Here is a 21,598-nt window from a genome sequence, read left to right as displayed (position 1 = left end):
ATGACTCAGAATCAGTCAAGATTTCTATGTTCTTTTATCTTTTAGATTCTGATTCAAAGAAAAACATTCTCCTTTTGCCTTCCTGCAGTTTCGCATGAAGCACGTCATACCTCTCCCAGCCTGTAACCAGTATCGTCTTCTTCAGAACCAGGATCTGTGAAATATCCACAGCTCCCTCTCGCCCAACATTTAGTGTGTGGTGACAGTATCCACTGAAGTCCCATACCTTTAAGAGAAAAATTTAAGTCACCTTTGAGACAAGAACAGAAAATGTCTTCTTCAGTGAGTAAAATAACACAGTGTAATAGGATTGTTTTACACTTCTGTGTTTATATCCTGGACTAGGGCTGAATCACTTAGAGTATGTCATAATTAAGAAAATCCTCTCACCGTTTAAATTTACCCATTACTTTTGTTATTCTACTTGTAACCCGATCAATCTATTCTAATGATAGCTGATTGAAAGGCTTTAAAAGAGTAAGTATTTTTGAGGGGAAGACTATAAAATCATGCAAAGCCACATTTTGGAGTCTGCTGAAATCCTGCTTCTTTCTCTAAGTGTATGTCTCTAAATTTCAGTTTCCTCATTTATGACACAGGACACTTAGTCCTCCGAGACATCTGGAGGATTAAACATCTAATACAGAGCCTGAAACACAGTCCTTATGGATAGGTTTCCCATCTTCTCCGGTAAAATGTCCTGTTGATAGTGGATGCCAGACCCAGCCCTCCAGAGGCACAAGCACTTGGAGTTTACCTCCTCGGGCAGGTGGTGAGGACCCAGGCCCAATGGGTGAACTTTACAACAGAACATCATTAGGTCACCAGCAGTTAAACCTAAGCCCTGTAGTGACACATTGTTGGTGCATCATCCACAAAGAGCAGTGGGCACTATCGAAATTAAATTGCATATACCCATTGAGTAGACTCCCTTCGACTTTTAACTTCTAGAAAATCACCTCACAGAGGCGCTTACACCTGTGAAATGACATATTTTGAATATTTTTATACTCCTGAAGCATTGTTTATAGAAGCTAAATACCTAAATCAAACCAGTTGCTCAATAATAAGGGACTAAACAGTCAGAATATGGACTATCTATACAGTAGCATATACGGTAGCCATTAAGAATATATCATTTCTATATTTCTAAGCTCTGCCAAAACTGAACCAGCTATGGAACCTTAAGCAATTTGCTTTATTTCCTTGGGCTTTAGTTTCCTCCTCATAAAACTGGCATAATAATAGTACCAAGTATATAGAGATATATGTGGGGGGATGGGGTGGGGGTGTGCATTTACGGGTGTGTATGTATAAAGTGCTTAGAATAGTACCTCGTTCTTAGTAAGCATGCAATAAAAGTTAGCTAACATTATTATTATTGTATGCATTCATGTGACTCAATGTCCACGATAGAAAAATGCAAAATGCAGAACAACATAGATCTTGGGCTGCCCTTAAGAAGAAAATGCTGCCCTTTCGCTAGAAGGATGCACGAGAAATCAGTAACAGTGGTAGCTGCAAGGGAGGAGCTGTGAACAGAGGTGAAAAAGAAACTTTCTTCCCACTGTGTAACTCTTTGATATTTCAAATTTTATTGTATGATTACATTAATTATTCAAAACATTAATTAATTAAAAATCAGATACTTCAAAACCGTGATAAATAGGGCAATACTTTTAAATCTTGGATGACATAGGTACTGGTTTTGGATTCTAAATTATAAATGAGATTGGAAAATGTCATTCATTCTTGTCTCTTCACAGAATATGAGCAGCTCAACCCTGATTTATGCATCTTACCTAAAGGTTGCCAAATTTCAGAATTCTGTTGTGCTATTATGATAAAGACAAATATACCTTCAAAAGCTGCGATAATACTACTAAATTCACATCAACTTCGACGATGCAAGGCTTGAGCTGAGATGTTGACGGGTACACATGCTCTTTACCCATGTCACTTTGTTTTCCTCTAAACGCAGCTCTTATCAAACCCACTTAAAATAATACCCACAAATAGGTATTGTAAAGATTTGATTGTCCCCAGGTCCAACTAAGTCCCTTAACTGGGATAGTCTGCAAGCTTTTAGCAACATCTGCATGTCTGCCCTACTCTGGACTCTATAACCAGTTACTTTCCAAGAAAGGGGTAAAAGGAACCTAGGCTACTCATCTCATTTCTCAGTTCAGTCTCGTAATCCCAGGACCAGTCAGTGGGATACTCACTTGCTTCTTTTGCCTAAGCCTGTCTAAAACTCCAGCTAAAATTATTCCTGTTTTATTCCACCTTGACTACTGAGATTGGAATTGTCCCATTACCTTCATACATCTTATCAATTCTGTAAACTAAGTTACTGAAACCCAAGCTCCCAGTCCTTACCTCATGTCATTTAACCTTCCCAGAGGCCCAGCTCTGTTGCTTTCCAGAGATTCTCACTGCAACCCGCCATTGCACCTACGTCACACTGACACTGGCCAGCCTGAAATCCCCTGGAATTCTTGCCTCCAACTTTCATCATGTTCTACCCACATATCCAGAGAACTTTCTATTACCCTCCCTTGCAGCCTACTGGCATGCATCATACACCCCATCATGGAAGACATACCTCACTGATACCCTCTGATTCTAGTTATGACAGAAGTTTGAGAACCATTCAAAGCTTATTCTGAGAAACTGCCTTCTGTTGCCTCTAAGTGTCACAAGCCATCTTCAGTCAAAGACTGTCAGTAGTCTCAGAGCTGAGGGGAGTAGAGAGGATTCACTGGTGGGCATGATTTCAGATAGCAAATATCTAAGCTTTGCATGAATATTTGATAATTTTTGCAAAGCATAATAGCACGTTTCTCCCAGAAGAAATTAGTAATAGTTACAAAACAAGAAAAGTGGAAGTATTAAATACTGTTTAGAATGATAATAGATAAAATGATGATTGTTCTGCCTATGATCCTTCTTTACTGTCTCACTTTCCTTCACAAGTGCAAATTATAACATGGGTTGATTTTAAAATATTCATTTGCCCCCAAATGTGCATCTATGCCATTTTAAAAAGTTTTCTTGGTTGCCCTGATTTCTCATTTTATAAACTGAGAAGAAGAAAACTAGAGATATTAGCTGAAGCATAGGAAAATTATTCGGACTTCTTATTCCCCAAAGTAGTCCTCTATCCAGAACACTGGAACAGGCTTTCTGAAATAAGTAAGCCAAGTTGTGTTTTTATTTTAAATAATTTATTCAGAAAAATCATTTATTCATTGTTCCACAGAGGTTTGGTTTTTTTTTTTTTTTCCCTAACAGCTTTGTTATTAGATGGTGTGAGTTATTTAAGTCTTCTCGCCTCATGTTTCCTCTTGCATGGCCAAAAAGGCAAAAACAAATATAGCTAGAGCTGTGTCTCCTCACATAGTATTTCAGCCTCCTCGTATCTGGATAGAAAAGCATCACTGTTTCTCACCTTTATGGTCCCATCTGTGCTGCCAGTCAAAAGCCGTGTCTCATTTGCATCAAGGGCCATAGTGCTGATTTCTGCATTGCCATGGCAACCAGTAAACTGTTTGATTTTCTGCCCAGTGTCTATCATCCAGAAAGAAACAGTAGATCCCACGTCCGAGCTGATTACCTAAGATAAAATAACCTCGTAAAGAAATTAAATATAGTCCCAGAATCCACCATTTTTATTTCAATAAAAATATCTAACCTGTGAATTTCCATGACTGAGATCCCTCCCCAATCCATAATAGTTAGAGACATATTTGTGATGTGTTTCCTTTCTTTTTGTTAAGCTGATAATATTTCAATTCCTAAGCCAGAACTGAGGTAATGAAGTCATGATTCTCTTTACCAGCAAAGACAGGCATCTACTTCCCTTACCCACCATTCAGCTGACTGTCCAGAGGCCATCCTGAAATCAAATCCTACTGAAAATAAACTTAAAAATCTACTGCATTTTAATGAGAAAGCTGATTTTATTAGTCATGGTGCTCTGACACTATTTACTATATGAAAAGAAGCATTTTACTGTATTTCACCTTCCATTTAGCATTCAGAAAAGAAAGCACTACCCGACATTATGGGGAAAAAAGTTAATTTTAACAAATTGATAGAGCTATTACTTTCAATGCCATTAGCCCCTTTCTTCCTCCTCTCTGAAGGTGCTGTATGTATTTTTACAGCTAAAAACACAATTATTGATGGGCCACTAAAAACAAAGAACACGGGAAGGTTAAATATAAATCTGCATATACACTCCAAGACGAAGGCAACAAAACAAACGCTAGAAGGGATAGGATTATATATAGTAGCCGGACAGTAAGAAATTTTATGGTGGCAAGTCAACTGCTAATTTCAGTTCTAGGTATTTAGGCACCCTTTGGGAAGTTAAAATCACCTCATCCATTGGACTTTGGGACCCAAAAGAATGAAAAGCAAGCAAGCAAAAATACTGAACCCACAAATAAGTAGATAGGAAATTGCCTGAAGCAACATCTAGACTTTGAGAAAACTTAAATCATGTCTTTAACTGCATAGGTACTGATTACCATTGTATAAATGTAAATTTATCAATTGTATGCTAATTTGGGCATCGCATTTTTGTAATTAAATGGGTTCCAGTTTATCGAATGTATATTCAGAAGGCCTGGAGAGCCAGCCATCACACGTGCGTGCATGCATTCATTCGTCTTTTGGGCACGCACTGAATGTCCACTCCACGCCCAGCTCCGTGAGGACAGCAGGGATTCACTAACGAATCCCTGCTCTGAAGGAATCTATAGTCCAGGCTTGAATATTAAAATCACCTGGGGAACTTTATAAACCGTGACTGTATACCAGATCAGAGACTCTCATTTAACTGAACTAAGAAGGAGCATTTTTTAATGAGCTGCCCGGCTTACTTAAGTCTGCAGCCTGGGTTGAGAACTATCGGTCTAGGTAAGGAAACAGACAAGAAACAGATAAAGGCCAAACAATCCTATAAGTTTAGAGGTCTCCCCCCTGGTTGCGGCAGGGGCACAGAGAGGAATATCCAAAATCTTCTCACTGGGATGGGGGAGGGGAATGAAAGGTGAGGAGGGCCAATCTGCGATTGAAGATAGGAACATGTATTTATTGGATGCCAAGCCCTTCACACTATCTTACTTGATCTTTATAAAAACCCTGTAAAATAAATAACGTTATCACCCTCATTCTACCAGCAATGAAATTGAGATTCTAATCAGCTAAGCACTGTTCCTAAGCTTATATAACGAGGTTTAAATCATGGGCTGTCTAGGACAGACACATCATAAGGCTTTCTACAATCCAGCATAGTATCCCAGATAATTAAGAATGTGCTTAGAAGAGAGAACTTGGAGAATATCCTAAGCACGAGAAACAATATGTAGTGTAATGGAGCCAGAGTGCAGATGATGAGGTAAATGGTGGAATGCCAGGTGAGCTCTGGCAGAGGCAGCAAGCTCTGACAGATAGTGGAATCCCTGAAGAGCAGTGCTAGAGTTCTTAACTATAGAGAACAGACCCATGGTTACCAGAGGGGAGGTGAGTGGGGGGAGGCGTGGACGAGGCAATGGGGATTAAGGCGAGCACTTGTTGTGATAAACACTGGGTGCCGTATGGAATTGTTGAAGCAATATATTATACACCTGAAACTAATATCATGTTGTATGTGAATTAACTGAATTAAGTGTTAAAAAAGAGCAATGTTAGAGAATAATGAGTCATGTGTATGAAGCTCTTACTGCGATAGGGACCTTAGCTTTCATTGGATGGGCAGCAGAGCGTATGACTCAAAGTTCACAGCGATCATTGTTCTGGATGAGGAGGGGGGTGATACGGCATTTTTTGTTCATGGGTTTGTGAAGGCACTCCCGGCAGTAGCGTGGAGAACAAACTGGGGTTGTAGGAAGACCATGTGGGGGCTGCTGTGATGGTCCAGGTAAGAGACGTTCACCTGAAACAGCAGTTCAGTGGTAAAAAGGAGAGGAGAGACTGGGAAATAAAAGGGCCACGATTTTGCCACATTTATGCTCAGCAAAGAACTGATTGTGAACACGTGATCTCTTGTAGCCTTTTTTCCCCTGAAATTACAACTCCGAATCAAACAACTTCTTAAATGATGTAAAACTCTATGTACGTTACACATTTTCCCTCCTGAAATCAAAAGTAGCTTAAATATTTAATTACCATTGTTCAACAATAGTATAATTTCTAGGACAAAATGGCCTGAATCTTGAAATAATGTGCCCTATCTCTTCAATTATCACCTCAGGTACTGACTGTGTTTCTATTTGCTTTGATTTCTGCAACATGCCTGGTAGGAGCACTGAGTCTGAAGACAGGATGCCTGCATTTGAAGGTCAGTTGTTTGACCTTGGGCTCATCACTTAATGTCTCTAAGCTTCAGTTCCCTCCCTTATGAACCAGAGAGAATCGCAGTAACTACCTCAAACCATTTTTAAGAGGTTTAAATAAGCTAATATTTGTAAAGCACTGTACATGGTATAAAATAAATAAGCCATAAAAGTTAACTAGTGTTACCAGTCTATTTAAGCTTTATTTGTCTGACTCTCTATTTTGGGTGATGGCACTTTTCATATCCAAACCAATTTAAGAAAAATATTTAATATATTGTTTTCTTTCAACTATGACAGCAAATATAGACAATTATAATTTTAGAAAGCAGATTGTGGATGTACACTGAAGTTTCAAATTATAACAGACCTGTGAATTTCTCACATAATTACTTAGGAATTTGAATTGTCTTCATTAAAAACAAAATCGTGGAAACACAATTTTCCAAGCATAGTGAAAATTTGGATGGTGTTTTTTAAAGAAAAGGTTAAAGGTTGTGAGAGTTTTACTGTTTCTATTCAAAAAGTATTATTGAGAACTTATGTTAGGTATTTCAGTACTAAAAGATGGGCATTCCCTGACAAAAACAAACAATCAGAAAAGAGCAAAGTACAATGAGACCAGTGTTCAAGGAAAAGACCTGTTTACTTGTTCAACACTGGCATTGTCCACATTACAAAGCATCTAATCATCGACTGCCCCACTTTTATCTGTTGTAGACATTCAATCAAGAATTAGTAACTTTCACATTTTGCTGCTTTGCAGCAAAACTCTTCCTCCTTTGATCACCTGGCTGAGCCCCAACATGCTATTCATCAGTTTTTAGCACCTTTCTCTGCCATCTCACAATTTCTCATGAAATCTGAATCAATAATGACAACAGTGTAGAGCTGGTTGCATTTCATTCTATGGCCATCTGCCTTAAGGTGCAGTCTTGGGGAAGACAATGTGCTGAAAAACGAGGACTGACCATGTCACAAACACACCACCAGCATGAACCAGACTTCTGTCATTATGACAACGTCAGAATACAAGAAGAGCAAGGCAGGTGAAAAGACTTTCAAAGTTTGGTGAAAGAGGAGTGCATTTAACATCACTTGGCAGGTGAAGGAAGTGGTTTGACTACAGGATGGTGGGGACTTTATTTTTAGCAAGCTGTGATTTTCTCAGGAATAGAGCCCAGGAATGAGTATTGGCATCATATTTATATGACAGATTTTGATGATACCAAATCTTTTCAAGTTTTCAGTTCATTCCTGGCTGCTTCTTATCAGGTGAGACCTCAGCGGATGAGAACAGGGCCCCGGCAGTCTGCAGAGCAGAAATGACAGTACCTTAATCACTCCAGTGCAAGTGGGACTCAGGAGCAAACCGCTGTTCTCTGCCTTATGTACCCGAGTTAATAACCATTTAGGAATATATGGGTCTTTTTGTCTCTCTCATCTGAAGCTGTCACAGCCAATGAGACAATTCTAAGAGATGTGAGGCTGTATCCACATCCCCTAATTGTTTTCTTGTAGTTCAACAACAGGAGGCATTTTAGTTGTCTTGATATACATTTCAAGTCCTAGGTCTAAGCAAGAAGGGAAATAAAAAATTACAGCAGCGGATTTTGCTGGCTACTAAGGGATGAGGACATTTGATTTAATTGCTGTTTATAGTTCTATTTTTCAGATGTTTCTGTGTTTGTGGCCCCATAATATAAAGCAGGTTACCTGTTTTATTTCTATCAAACTCTAGAAGTTACATCTCAGTAAGTACATCTAAGTCCTGGTACAGAAAAAGGGTTCAAATATTTTAAGGCAGCCATTCTCCACTTATAAATCTTATTTAGTACCTCTTTTAGGTTAATTTGTAGTTTGCTCTTGTAAATCAATGCCTTGATTTTATTGAACACCTACGATATGCAAGACACAGGATCTGGGTGTTGGGGATTCAGCAGTGAAAAACTCCTGATGCAGCCAGATGAGAAAATAAAAAGAGGAAAAGCTGTATAGCTATATAGATAGATATAGTCTAGTGGTGATAGCATTATGGAGAAAACTGTAACTGAGGCAGAGGTGGTGATCACTGGGAGGGACCACAAAGCTGGGGGCTCTGACAAAGCCTCCTTGAGGAATCATTTGAGGAAAGACATGATTAAGGTAAAGGAGGGAGCCATGCAGATACCTAAGTGAAGAAAGTTGTAGGCAAAAGAAACAGCAATACAAAGGCCCTAAGGTAATTTTCCTTTGGACATGCAGGGACCAGCTAGGAGATCAGCAATCCTAGGCAGTGTGAGTGACGGGAGGGGCCGCAGGCTGTGACCACCTGCGGTTGTTACACAGGCATTCAAAACACTCCCCACCTCCAAGAACTAGGGGCGAAGTCAGAAAAACATCACTTCCCCCTTTTTAGCTAACATTTATTTAGCTTTTACTACTGCTTTGTTCCGTGCATCTTTATATACAATATCCTCTGTCCTTTACAGAAAATCTACAAGGGGGATATTATAATCCTTATTTTATAGATAAGAAAACTCTGGTTTAGAGAAGTTAAAATCACTTGCTCAATGCAAAGTATTGGGAACTCTGACTCTAAAACCTCAACGCTTCCTTCATTCTAAACAAATAACTGAGAAAATACTCCTTCAAAAAGTAGTTGAGACTGCATTGGACATCCAGGTCCCAGTTCTTCATGCTCAGAAGTCACTCATCCTAACCATAAGTAAAAAAGCTAAGCAAACTAAAATAAATGACAGCACTTCTTTGATCAATAGAAATGAGGTCGCAGGGCAAATTGCTACTCCCAGAATTGAAGAGATCAACAGGCAAATAGAAAAAATTACAATTTACCATAGCAGGAACTCAGGAATTGGAAACCCCATGGGAAATAGTGCCAAGAGAGGAAAACCACCACTATAACTGACGAATTGCTGGAGGCTCCAAGCGGAGAAGCCCAAGAGTTAAAAATGCCTGGGGGAGCCAGTCATAGGGGGTCCCCACAATTTTATGAGTTTTATTTTGACATTAACGGCCAGATTTTTACTGTAAGATTGGAGGAAAATCCCCTTCTGCCTCTGGCAGAGGCAGAAGGAAAGAAATTATTTCAAAATACATTAGAGTAACTCTGTTCTTAACAAGGTTTGCCCTCAAGAGAAGCAGGGCCTCACGTGCTGGGGTTTTATCAGTGCTTACCTGATCTGAGGAAGGAAAATACCAAATTCTAGCTGACTGTAGTCTTCCTTTTGGACGTAAGTGTGGGGGACAACTGAGAAACATATGTGAAAAAAAATTAATTTAAAAAAAGCAGATGTCAAGTTCACAGTCCAGAGGCACAGGCTCATAAAAGACTGAGACCTAATGATAGGACTATAGAATTCTTCTCTGCCCCCACACCTCACCACCACATTTCTAAAGGCCTGTTACAGCAGTTCCTTTTGCCTGGTTCCTTATGTCCCACTATCAAGAAAAAAATTACAAAACATACTAAAAGTCAAAAACACAGTTTGAAGAAAGAAAGCAAGCATCAGATTCAGACATGGCAGGGATATTGGAATCATCAGATCAGAAATTTAAAATAACTATGATTTTTTAACATGCAAAAGGCTCTAATGGTTAAAGATAGCATGTGAGAACAGATGGGTAACATAAGCAGAGAGATAGAAATTCTTAGAAAGAACCAAAAAGAGATCTAGAGATCAGAAATGAAGCAAGCCTTTGTTGGGCTTACTACTAGACTGAACTTGGCTGAGGAAAGAATCTTTGAGCTTGAGGGTATATCAGTAGAAAACTCAAAAACTGAAAAGCAAAGAGGACAAAGACTGAAAACAAAACAAAGCAAACATTATCCAGGAACTGTGGGACAACTACAAAAGGTATAACATTCACACAATGAGAGTACTACTAGGAGAAGAAAAAAGGAACAGAAGAAATACTTGAAATGATAATGACTGAGAATTTTCCCAAGTTAGTAACAGGTACCAAATCACAGATCCAGGAAGCTCACATGACACAAAGAAAGATAAATGCAAAAATAATGACACGTAGGCGTATCAGAGTCAAAGATGACATCTTGAGAGAAACCAGGGGAGAAAGATAACTTCCTTCAAAGGAACAAAGATAAGAATTACATTTGAGCAGGACAACAACAGATTTTGCCGAGGATGCAGGAATAGCAAACCTTCTTACACTGTTGGTGGGAATGCAAACTGGTGCAGCCACTCTGGAAAACAGTATGGTGATTCCTCAAAAAGTTAAAACTACAACTAACCTAGGATCCGGCAATTGCACTACTAGGATTTACTCAAAGGATACAAATATACTGATTCAAAGGAATACACGCAGCCCAATATTCATAACAGCATTATCAACAACAGCCAAACTGTGGAAAAAGCCATCCACTGATGAATGGACAAAGAAGATGTGAGATAGATATCTAGATAGATAGATAGATAGATAGATAGATAGATAGATATAGATAGATAGATAGATAGATAGATAGATGATAGATATAATGGGATATTACTCAGCCATTAAAAAGAATGTGGATGGAGCTAGAGGATATTATACTAAGCTAAATAAGTCAGTGAGTGATAGACAAATATCATATAATTTTACTCATACGTGGAATTTAAGAAACAAAACAGATGAACATATGGAAAGAAAAAAAAAAAGACACAATCTTCCAAAACTCACACAAGAAGAAATAGACGTAAGACAAGTCCAAATAGGCCTATATCAATGAAAAAAATTAAATCAATAGTTAATAATGTCCCAAAACAGAAAGCACCAGACTGTATGAGTTCATTGGTAAATTCTATGAAACATTTAAGGAAGAAATGATACTAATTTACTACAATCTTGTTCAGAGGATAGAAACAGAGAGAATACTTCCTGACTCATTCTATGAGGCCAGTATTAACCCGATACCAAAACCAAATGAAAACATTACAGAAAAGAAAACTACAGTCCAATATGTCTCATGAACATAGATACACAAATATTAAACAAAATAGCAAATCAAATTCAACAATGCATAAAATGACTCATACAGCATAACCAAGTGATATATATCCCAGGTATGCAAGGGTGCTTCACATCTGAAAATCAATTAATTGCAATCCATCATATTAACAGGCTAAAAAAGAAAAATCATGTGATCATATTAATAGATGCAGAAAGAGCATTTGACAAAATCCAACATCTATTGAGATAAAAATTATCAGTAAACTAGTAATAGAAGAGATTTTTCCTCCATTTGATAGAGTATTTCCAAAAACTTACAGCTAATATCATACTTAATGGTGAGAAATGTGAAGCTTCCCTACTAAGATCAGGTAAAAGGCAAAGATGTTACCTCTCATCACCCTTTTTCAATATCATACAGAAACTTCATCTAATATAATTATACAAGTAAAGGAAATAAACAGTATAAAGATTAGAAAGGAAGAAATAAACTGTCTGTTAGCAGACAATATGATGCTCTATGTAGAAAATACGAAAGACTCAACAAAAAACTCCTGGAACTAATAAGTGATTACAGCAAGATTGCAGGATACAAGGTTAATATACAAAAGTCAATCCGTTTCCTATATAGCAGCAATGAAAAGTAGAATTTGAAAATAAAACTAAATACCATTTATATTAGCATCCACAGAAATTAAATACTTAGGCTAAGTATAATCTTAGAGAAATGAATAAGGTTTATATGACATAAAGTATAAAACTCTGATAAATGAAATCAAAGAACTAAATAAAGGGAGATATTCCATGTACTGTGGATAGGAAGACTCAATACTGTCAAGATCTCAGTTCTCCCCAACTTAATCAAAAATTCCATGCAATGCAAATAAAAATCCCAGAAAGTTATTTTGTGGATATTGACAAGACAATTCTAAAGTTCATATGAAGAAGCCAAAGACCCAGATAAGCTAACACAATATTATAGGAAAAGAACAAAATTGGAAGACTGACACTACCAACTTCATGATTTGCCATAAAGCTGCAATAAAGACAGTGTAATATTGGCATAAGAATAGACGGCTAGATCAATGGAACAGAATAGAGAGGCCCCCAAACAGATGCGCATAAATAGAGTCAACTGATCTCTGACGAAGAAGATAAAGCAATATAATAGAAAAGAGTAGTCTTTTCAACAAATGGTGCTGGAACAACCTGACATCAACATGTACAAAGATGACTCTAGACACAGACCTTACACCCTTCACAAAAATCAACAAAATGAATCACAGACCTAAAAATATAGGAGGAAATTTAAATGACCTTGGATTTGGCAGTGACTTTTTAGATAAAACACTGAAGGTATGGTCCAAGAAAGAAGTCATTGATAAGCTAGACTTCGTTAAATTTAAAATTTTCTGCTCTGCAAAAGACACTGTCAAGAGAATGAAAAGATAAACCACAGACTGGGAGAAATTATTTTCAAAAGACATGTATGATGAAGCACTGTTATCCAAAATATACAAAAAACCCTGAAAATGCAACAATAAAACAACCCAATTTAAAAAATGGGCCAAAGAACGTAACAGACACCTCACCAAAGAACATAAACAAATGGCAGATAACCATATGAAAAGATGCTCCACATGACGTCCTTGGGGAAATAGTAAAATAATTACGTGATACTATGCGTCTCTCCCAATGACCTCGATCTGGAACACTGACAACATCAAATGCTGCTGAGGACGTAGAGCAGTAGGAACGTTCATTCATTGCTGGTGTGAAAGCAGACAGGTACAGCCACCTTAGAGGGCAACTGACATTTTTTTTTTTTTTTTACAAAACGAAACATATTCTTACCATTCGATCCAACAATCATGCTTCTTTATATTTACCCAAAGGAGTAGAAAACCTATGTCCACATGAAAGCCTGTTCATGGATGTTTATAGAAGCTTTATTCACAACGGCCAATACTTGGAAGCAACCAAGATGTCCTTCAGTAGATGAATGGATAAATAAATGGTGGCACATCCACCCAATGGAATACCATTCAACATTTCAAAAACTGAGCTCTCTAGCCATTAAAATACACAGAGGAGACATAAACGCATATTCCTGAGTGATAGAAGATGATCTGAAAAGGCTGTATGCTATAATGGTGGATGCATGTGATCATACATTTGCCTAAACTCACAGAATGTATCACACCAAGAATGACCCTAATGTAAACTGTGCTTATATTTGGTGACAATGATGTGTCAATGGAGGTTCATCAACTGCAACAAATGTACCACTCTGGTGGGGGATGTGGATAATGGAGGAGGGGATGCATATGGGAGGACAGGGTATATGGGGTATTTCCATACTTTCTACTCAATTTTGCTGTGAACCTAAAAGTGCTCTTAAAAAAAAATTGTTAAAAAAAAAAAAAAAAGGCCGAGACTGTGGTGATGAGAGAGGCTGAAGAAAGGGTCCTCTCCTACTCTTCTGTTGGATTTCATGCAACTTTATGGAGAATATTGGACAATATCCATCAAGGTTACAGACATAAATACTCTCTGACCCAATAATTTCAGTTTTAGGAATTTATTCTACAGATATTTCCTGACTCAGGCTAAAAGTTGTGTGTTTAAGGTTAAAAACTACTACGTTATTTGTCATATAAAATGCTGAAATCAATCTAAACTAATAAACTTTGGTACACCCATGTAATGGAACACTGTGCAGCTATAAAAAAGAAAGAGGATAATCTTCAGGTAATGAGGTAAGATGATCTGTAGGCTGGATTGTTAGGTGAAAAATCTATAGTACAGAACAGTGTTTCTCTACATAATATGCTATCATTTGTGTAAAAAACATTTAAAATAATATCAGTTCTTAAATATTAAGAATCATACATATCCATATTTAAAAGCAAGTCTACATATGTACCTCTGTATGAATAGAATAGCCCCGAAAGGGGGCTCCTGAAAGTCATAAAAACTGGTTGCCTCCAGGGAAGGAAGATGAGTAGGTAAAGATGGGTAAGAGGAAATTTTCACTGTGTACCCTTTTGTCCTTTTGAGTCTTATAACATTGAAATGCATTATTCCTTCCCAGCTAATCACATTTAAATATTCACGTGTGTGTGTGTGTGTGTGTGTGTATGTGTGCACATGTGTGTGCATGTGTGTGTTTTGGAGTAACCCTATGACTAGGGTACTTCCCACGTCTCCAACAAGCGACCAGAGCTCATGGCCTCAGGATTGACATGTAACCAAGTACAGCCTTGAGCCGACCGCTGAAGAAAAGCTGTGTTAATAAAAGGAAGGTCACTTGGAGCCCAGCAAATAAGGCAGGCAAAGAGAAAGTTTTCATTAGTGTCCATCCAGTTCTGTTCAAAAGAGAAACTCATTGATTTTGCCCTAAATACAAGCACTAAAGAGGTATAATGTCTTGTAAGGTGGAGATAAATTTCCCTCAAGCTTGTCCACTTCCCTTTGCTTAGATTTACAATTACCAAGGGAACTACCAATTGAATTGGTTAGATTCTCAAATATCTCAATTCCCAAAAACTGGTGTGCAGAAAAGAGGACAGGAGATGCACAGTCACTAGAAAATTATAGCCCAGCCCCATTTTTAATGAATGATCTGGCTTGATGTTTGCTGTGATAGTGTGAGAGTTGGTCTCCAAGAAACAGCACCACTCTGGCTAAAGTGAAGAAGGTCTAGCCTTCAAATTTGCAAAGTCGACATCCCATGCCGGATTATGGGAACCTCACCAATGACCTCAGGGGTCCTGCTGGAGGCAGCCAGGCAGCTGCTGACATGTCTCTTTATGTAACTATGCATGTGATTAATATGTTTACTCTTAGAGATTGGGTAAAATGGTAAGATTCTGGGAGGCAATTTGTGTATCAAATTATCTAATATGCATATATTTTAACCTAGAAATGCATTCCTAAGATCTTACCCTAGAGAGATAAAGTCATGAGTGTGAATATATTTATGTACAAAAAAATTCATAATAGCAAAATTCTCAAGGCAAATGGATCAGTAAATTAGGATACGCATGTACAATGGGATACTGTGCTTTTTAAAAATGATGAAGTAGATCTACATTTAGGTACAAGGAAATATATTCCAATATATATGTTTTTTATTCCAATATATCATAGAATAAAAAAAAGTTTACAGAACCATATTTATATAAAATATTATATGCACAGAGAGATATTTAGAACGTGTTGATGATATCTCCTCAATATTTAGTTCCTTAAGTTTATTGCATGGTTTTAATTTCTTATAATAAGCACATAGTGTTTTATAAAACTAAGTTATTTAAATAAAAATGGTTAATATCATTATCTGCCAAAATGCATGACGCCTAAATATCTAGTCTGACAATAAATATGTCCTAGATGCAAGACAGACTGAAACATTATCTATTTTACAGAAACACATAAACCCACATCATTAAGATGAGAGCCATAAGGATAACTCAGAAATTTTATCTATTCCAGTTTATAGGATACCTACAAATACATTTTTTAAAGTTTCCTAACCTTCATGGGTTTTTAATAAAAGCTTCATTTAAGAACTCATTGCAAAGACAGTTCATTACAACTGCCCCCAGGATATTGAGTTTCTTTGATTCCTTCAAAATTAGGCATTCCAGGGACTCCTTCATCCTGTCCCAACTTGTTCTGCTGCTAGCTGTGAGGGCACGCTTTGCTGGGTGAAGAAATCATGTGGTTTCTTTTAAAAGATTTTGTGGGGCTTAACATCACTTTCTTAGATGAGGGTGCGGGGATATACCAAAAGGCAGGAAGGTAAAAGTCACAGAGGGCACCAAGTTGCTGTTACAGAGGGATGATGTGGGGTCTCCACCGAAGTCCAAACAGAATGCAATAACAATAAAGTGTCGGCAACATGTTAAAATGACAACAACAGAAAGGAAGATTTTCATTAAACTCAGACAAAGACAAAGTCTACCAAAAAGACACCAAACCAGATAACCAGTGGACTGAAGAAGCATGGATTCCTTTTGAACTTGGAATGAGAAGTGGTGATAATTCAGCAAACCTAGCAACTGAGCATGTATCTGATACTCGGGAGAGCCTAAGGAGTTGTAGGAAAATATAGAAGTGGAAAATAAGGATCTTTCCCTTACAGCAAAAACATAGGAGGAGAGAAAAATGAGAATTAAGTGTCTGAGTAGAAAATAACTAGAAATGTAAGCAATACTCTAAGAGGAGAGAGGTAAGTGTGGCATGTCCCTGGAGACTTCAGGAGCTGAGAGGACCAAAGATGGGCTCTGGAACCGAGTATCTATGAGCAGGAATTGCAAGGGTTGAGGTGAGAAGGGGCAGGGGCGTTCCTGGACAAAGCCCAATTCCAGGTCCCCCCCCATCCTAACTCTTTCTAACCTCTGCTTTCACATGACACATGGTGAAAAGAAAGATTAAGGAACATCAAGAGTTAATAAGAAAAGAAGTGTCATGGAACACCAACATTTAACCTGAGAGGTATGGGGGGCCGGGGGAGCCTTGCTAAGTCTGGCCATATGGGAGGAAGGAGGACTGCTTCCGAGAGGCAGGCCACAGCAAGGCAATGCTGGAAGGATCCATGCTGTTACCATTTTCATGTCTATGCTTCCCACCACCCCAGCCACCACACACACACATATTTAAGAGTCAATAAACTGAAGCTTAGAAATGATAAGCTATCTGCCCAACATCTGAACTCCGATCTAACTCAGCGGTTCTCACAACTTTTGATCTTGGGATTTCTTTATATTCTTAAAAATTACTGAAGAATCCAAATAGCTTCCGTTTATGTGGGGGAGAGAGAGAGAGAGACAGGGACAGATAGACTACATACCTACCATACTGCAAATCTAAACTGAGCAACTGTGAAAACACAGGAATACAAGAGCATATATTCCTTTAGCCATTAGAGCAGTGATGTCATCACTTGCCGCGTAGCCTCTAGAAAACTCCACGGTACACTCTTGAGACAATAAGAGTGACAAAAGCAAACAACGAATTAATAATATGATGAAAATAGTTTTGATCTTACAGATTCTGCAGGAGTCTGAGATCACACTGTGAAAATTGTTGTTTTAACCTCAAGTCCATGCTTTATTTTTCCAAGACCAGACCATGGTCTACTCAGTGAACGACATTCCCAATCTGGCTCTCGGCTCCCTTTACTGCCTCAACTCCCACAACATTTGCTAGGTACTTCCAAACACCAGAATAAATCCTCTCCATGTTAAAAAAAAAAATGTACTGTGAGTGCTCAAGTCTTTTTGGAGGTGCTCGCGCTGTATCTTCTGTCTGGAACTACTCCCTTCTCCTTCTAGAGAATCCCGCTACAAGACTTCCGGGCTCTAGTCTGTCACCCACCTCCAGCCCCAGGTAGAACTGATCACCTGCCATGGACAGCACTTTGCTCTTATCTCTACTGCCTTTTACTGGATTCCATTTTACCTTTGTTAGTCTCGTGTCTGCCTTCCCTTCTTTCATCCGTCAGCCCCGTAATGAGTACCTGCCTGCAATGAGCACCAAGAAGACGGCCAGGACCGGAGTCTCCCTGAGCTATGGGGACGAAGAAACTACAGTGGATGAATCTGCTTCCTCGTTCCTGGCATCTGGACTTGTTCAAAACGGCTTTATTTGCTTTGTCTAATTACTCTGAAATGATAAATTATCACTGGCGGATGGCACTGTGGGTGATGGTTTCTTTGTTCTTAACTGCAATACATTTTTATAGTTATAAATGTAATACAATGTTAAAGTGCTTCTCTATAGCTTAGCCACTCATAGTTAGGAAACACTTATGTATGAAATGAACAGCTCTATGTACTTTATATACATATTAACGCTTTTAATTATTTATACGCTTAGCGGCAAAAATAAGTAGAGGTGCAAATACCCAGCTCCGTTGCACAGTGATGCTTCCTACAGCCTATAGTGTATGTGCATATTTTATTGTTCCCTGTAACTTGCTTATGTTCGCGTTAGCTTAGCTTGAACTTCATGTCCCAAATGGAAGATTCCACATCTTTGTGTCCCGTTTCCTGAATTCCTCATGGACTATTGCTCTAATGGCCAGACGACATAGGATCTTAACATCTACACACAAACCCAGCTTCTTAACTCTGCAACTCTCAATTAGCAAAATGTTCTCCTGGAAATAAATACATCTCTCGGTTGGCCACCAGGGAGCCCAATTAACTGGTTGCCTTCATCAAGTTCAATAGAACATTTATGGCGGACTGTTCCCCACAGATGGAATTCAAAATGGATTGTTTCGTAAAGGATTTTTATCTCCTAGAATAACCAGAAAACAGAGTGTTTGAAGTAGTGACATGACACAGTACTCATTACTAACAAAGCGCTTTCCAGCCCTCGCACAAAAACCGAACTACTCATTTCTGCGCGAATGCAGAAGCTTCTGCAGAAGGGAAGGGAAGCAGGGGTCGGCGTGATTGTTTAATTGGCCGCGAGCTGGATACGGGCTCTCTGCTCGGCTCCTGCTGTGCAGTGACTGCCAGTCCTGACGTGATCACTGCAGCGGGCTAAGCTCCACGGTGCCTCTCCCTCCAGACACCAGGCGCCGGCCCTCCCCGTCCTCTGAACAGGCCTGTGGTCTGTGCTCCAGGGGAGCTGCGGCTTCTTCATTGACATTCAGGTAGCGCTCGCACAAGCAGGGGCTGCAAAGTGTCATTAAGGTGGTGGGGAGACAAACAACACTCGTGCTGCATACCAAGTGGTACCACATTTAACTGAATCATTTTATTATGAATACATTCCGGGCTGCCACTGCGAGCCACTGGTGTAAAATACGCTGGCAAAATGGATCTCTGCTAATTACATTTCATGCATATTTTAGAACTTTCCACGGGGATACAGGAGGATGGCGTTCATAAAATAGAATTTTACAACCAGGTTCACTGGCATTTGGCATCAAGACCCAAACTAGCGAGTAACAAACAGAAGTTCAATTACATTACATGTTTTGTTTGTTTTTGCTGGCGTATTGTAATTCCTTATAACTCTATCTGTGCCGCTGTGGTCACTGGCTGAAAATGAAATCACTCTTCAAACCCACCTGAACACACATCATTGCAGAAAAGCACATGGCTATTAAATCGTTGCTTTCCCACAATTTTTTTTTTTTTCTGTATTTGTCCTTAGTTGCCTTAGGTCGAATTAAAGGAACGAGACTCTGGACACGGGGACTTGTCAGGAGAGTGACAGAAAAGCATCATTACCTGCTTCAAGACCGAATTGTAAAGAACACAAGTGACTGCTTCCCTGTGGCTCTTCACCCTTGTGCTGGCCTCGCTTTTCATTGCCAACAACGCGAGCTGGTTATTAAATGAGATGAAAAGTCGTCCATGGGCTTCATCAAAGTGGAAGAGACATCTGAAGTCCTGACTTTTGGGGAAAGAACAAGCTATCCTCTGGATGGCCAGCTGGTGCTGAATATCCCAGAGTCTCAAAACCTGGATAAAAGTGATCAAGTCATATGAACATGTCAAGAACAATTGCCATATTTTAGCCAAAATTATTTCTGGTTCACGCTGTACCCCAGGCAGATGGTTGTTTCCTCCACGGTGCTATAATTGTGCATACTTCTGTCATGGCACATAGTTTTCTTGTATCTCCTTATCCATTTAAATGTCTTCTCATTGTAATCTTCCCCAGGGAAGGACTGTGTTTTGTTTCAGTCCCCCGAAGAGTACTGTATTTAGCGAGTGCTTGTGGTAGGCAGGGTAATAGTCACCCCAGAGGTCTGTGTCCTTATCCCTGCAGTGTGTATGCTCTTTTGCATGGCAAAAGGGATTTTCCAGATGTGATCAATTAGGGACTTTAAGAGACATTACTCTGGATGCTGTGGGTGAGTCTGACATAATCATAAGGAAGATTAGAGTGATGGGATGTGAGAAGGACTCTAGTATCGCTAGCTTTGAAGATGGAGGAAGGGGGCCATGTGCCAAAGAAGCTAGAAAAGGCAAGGAAAGGGACTGTCCCCCAGAGCTTCCAAAAAGGAGGAGCCCTGCCAACACCTTGATTTTAGCTCAGTGAGACCCATGCTGGAATTCTAACCTACAGAACACAAATACATTTGTGTTGTTTTAAGCCACTGAGTTTGTGGTTATTTGTCACATTAGCAACAGAAAAGTAATCCGGTCTCTCTAATATATATAATATATATTATACTCTCTATATATATATACACACATGACTATATCACTATATAGTATAAAATATATATTATATACATATTACATATATACATATATAATGTATGTGTGTGAAATAAAAGACTTGGTATTAAGTGAAATCAAGTTCACGTAAATCTCAGACATTAGATTCTTATTCAAACATAGACAATAAGACACAAGAACGACATGCTAATGGCATGAGACAATTGAAGAAAACAGGAAGAGCACCTTTGCAGGTGCACATGTTGCTGTGATCAGCCGTGGTATGAAATTAACACGGGCAGTGAGGGAGAGTCAAAAGGAAGACAGTGAAAAATCCCTCCAAAAGATGCTAGCAGGCAAGCTCTAGAGCTAGGCTTCTTGAGTTCTAATCTTGGTTCTGTCTCCTACTGTAGGGCCAACTCTAGCAAGTTTCTTTGCCTCTCTGAGGTTTTGATGTAGAACCTACCTCATCCGATGCTATGAAGTTTGAACCAGACCCCTATGTCAAGCATTTAGCATGATGACCAGCATGTAGTAAGTGTTCAATAAATACTTTTATTAGATGCACTTTATTATGTTTTCATTGTATAAATATTAGAACCTAAGAGCAGAGAAGGTTTTTTCAAGTAAACTAGTGTATCTTATCCAATGTAAGAATGATTTCTCAATTATGTATAAAAAATGGTCTCTGTTTAAATGAGTGTTTATAACTCCAGAAGGCAGGCAACCCTGCAGGTCTTAACGTATTTTAAATTGTATACTCTCTTGGGAAAATAAAATGTGTCCAAAATGATGGTCTATCCCCTCCTAAATGCATATACCCATGTATGTACACAATTTTCCATCTAATTTTTTCGTAAACATAGACATGCACAGCCCTCATACCTATGTACAGATCCTGGGAATCCACAGGATAGAAATCCCTACGGTAATGATTAAGTATTTTCTGCCAAAGACATCCTCTCCTGCCTCTTGATTCTGCCCTCTTTTCCTACATCCACATAAGCCTCTTCTTCCACCCCTTGTCCAGGGCAAATGATCCCAGTTCCTTCAACCATCTTACCATGAGAACTCACTCCACCATGGCAGGCTCTTGATTCTCTCACTCTGTTT

General features: G+C 38.8%; 1 protein-coding gene across 2 annotated transcripts in view; it reads right to left on the bottom strand.

Moving 5' to 3' along the window:
• Window positions 1–21,598, bottom strand: part of WDR49 (WD repeat domain 49) — a 125,091-nt gene that overhangs the window by 49,382 nt on the left and 54,111 nt on the right. The window contains exons 7-9 of one of the 2 annotated variants that reach the window (XM_040621645.1): window positions 19,547–19,780; window positions 3,452–3,616; window positions 104–226 (exon numbers count right to left, since the gene is read on the bottom strand). In XM_040621645.1, coding sequence (XP_040477579.1) covers window positions 104–226; window positions 3,452–3,616; window positions 19,547–19,780 — 522 coding nt within the window. The remainder of the gene's footprint in view (window positions 1–103; window positions 227–3,451; window positions 3,617–19,546; window positions 19,781–21,598) is intronic. The other variant, XM_040621644.1, reaches the window with a different exon arrangement.

This window comes from Ursus maritimus, unplaced genomic scaffold, assembly GCF_017311325.1.
Source record: "Ursus maritimus isolate PB19 unplaced genomic scaffold, ASM1731132v1 scaffold_4, whole genome shotgun sequence".
NCBI lineage: Eukaryota > Metazoa > Chordata > Mammalia > Carnivora > Ursidae > Ursus > Ursus maritimus.
Note: the sequence above shows the minus strand (reverse complement) of the source record. Positions and strands in the feature narration are given on the sequence as shown.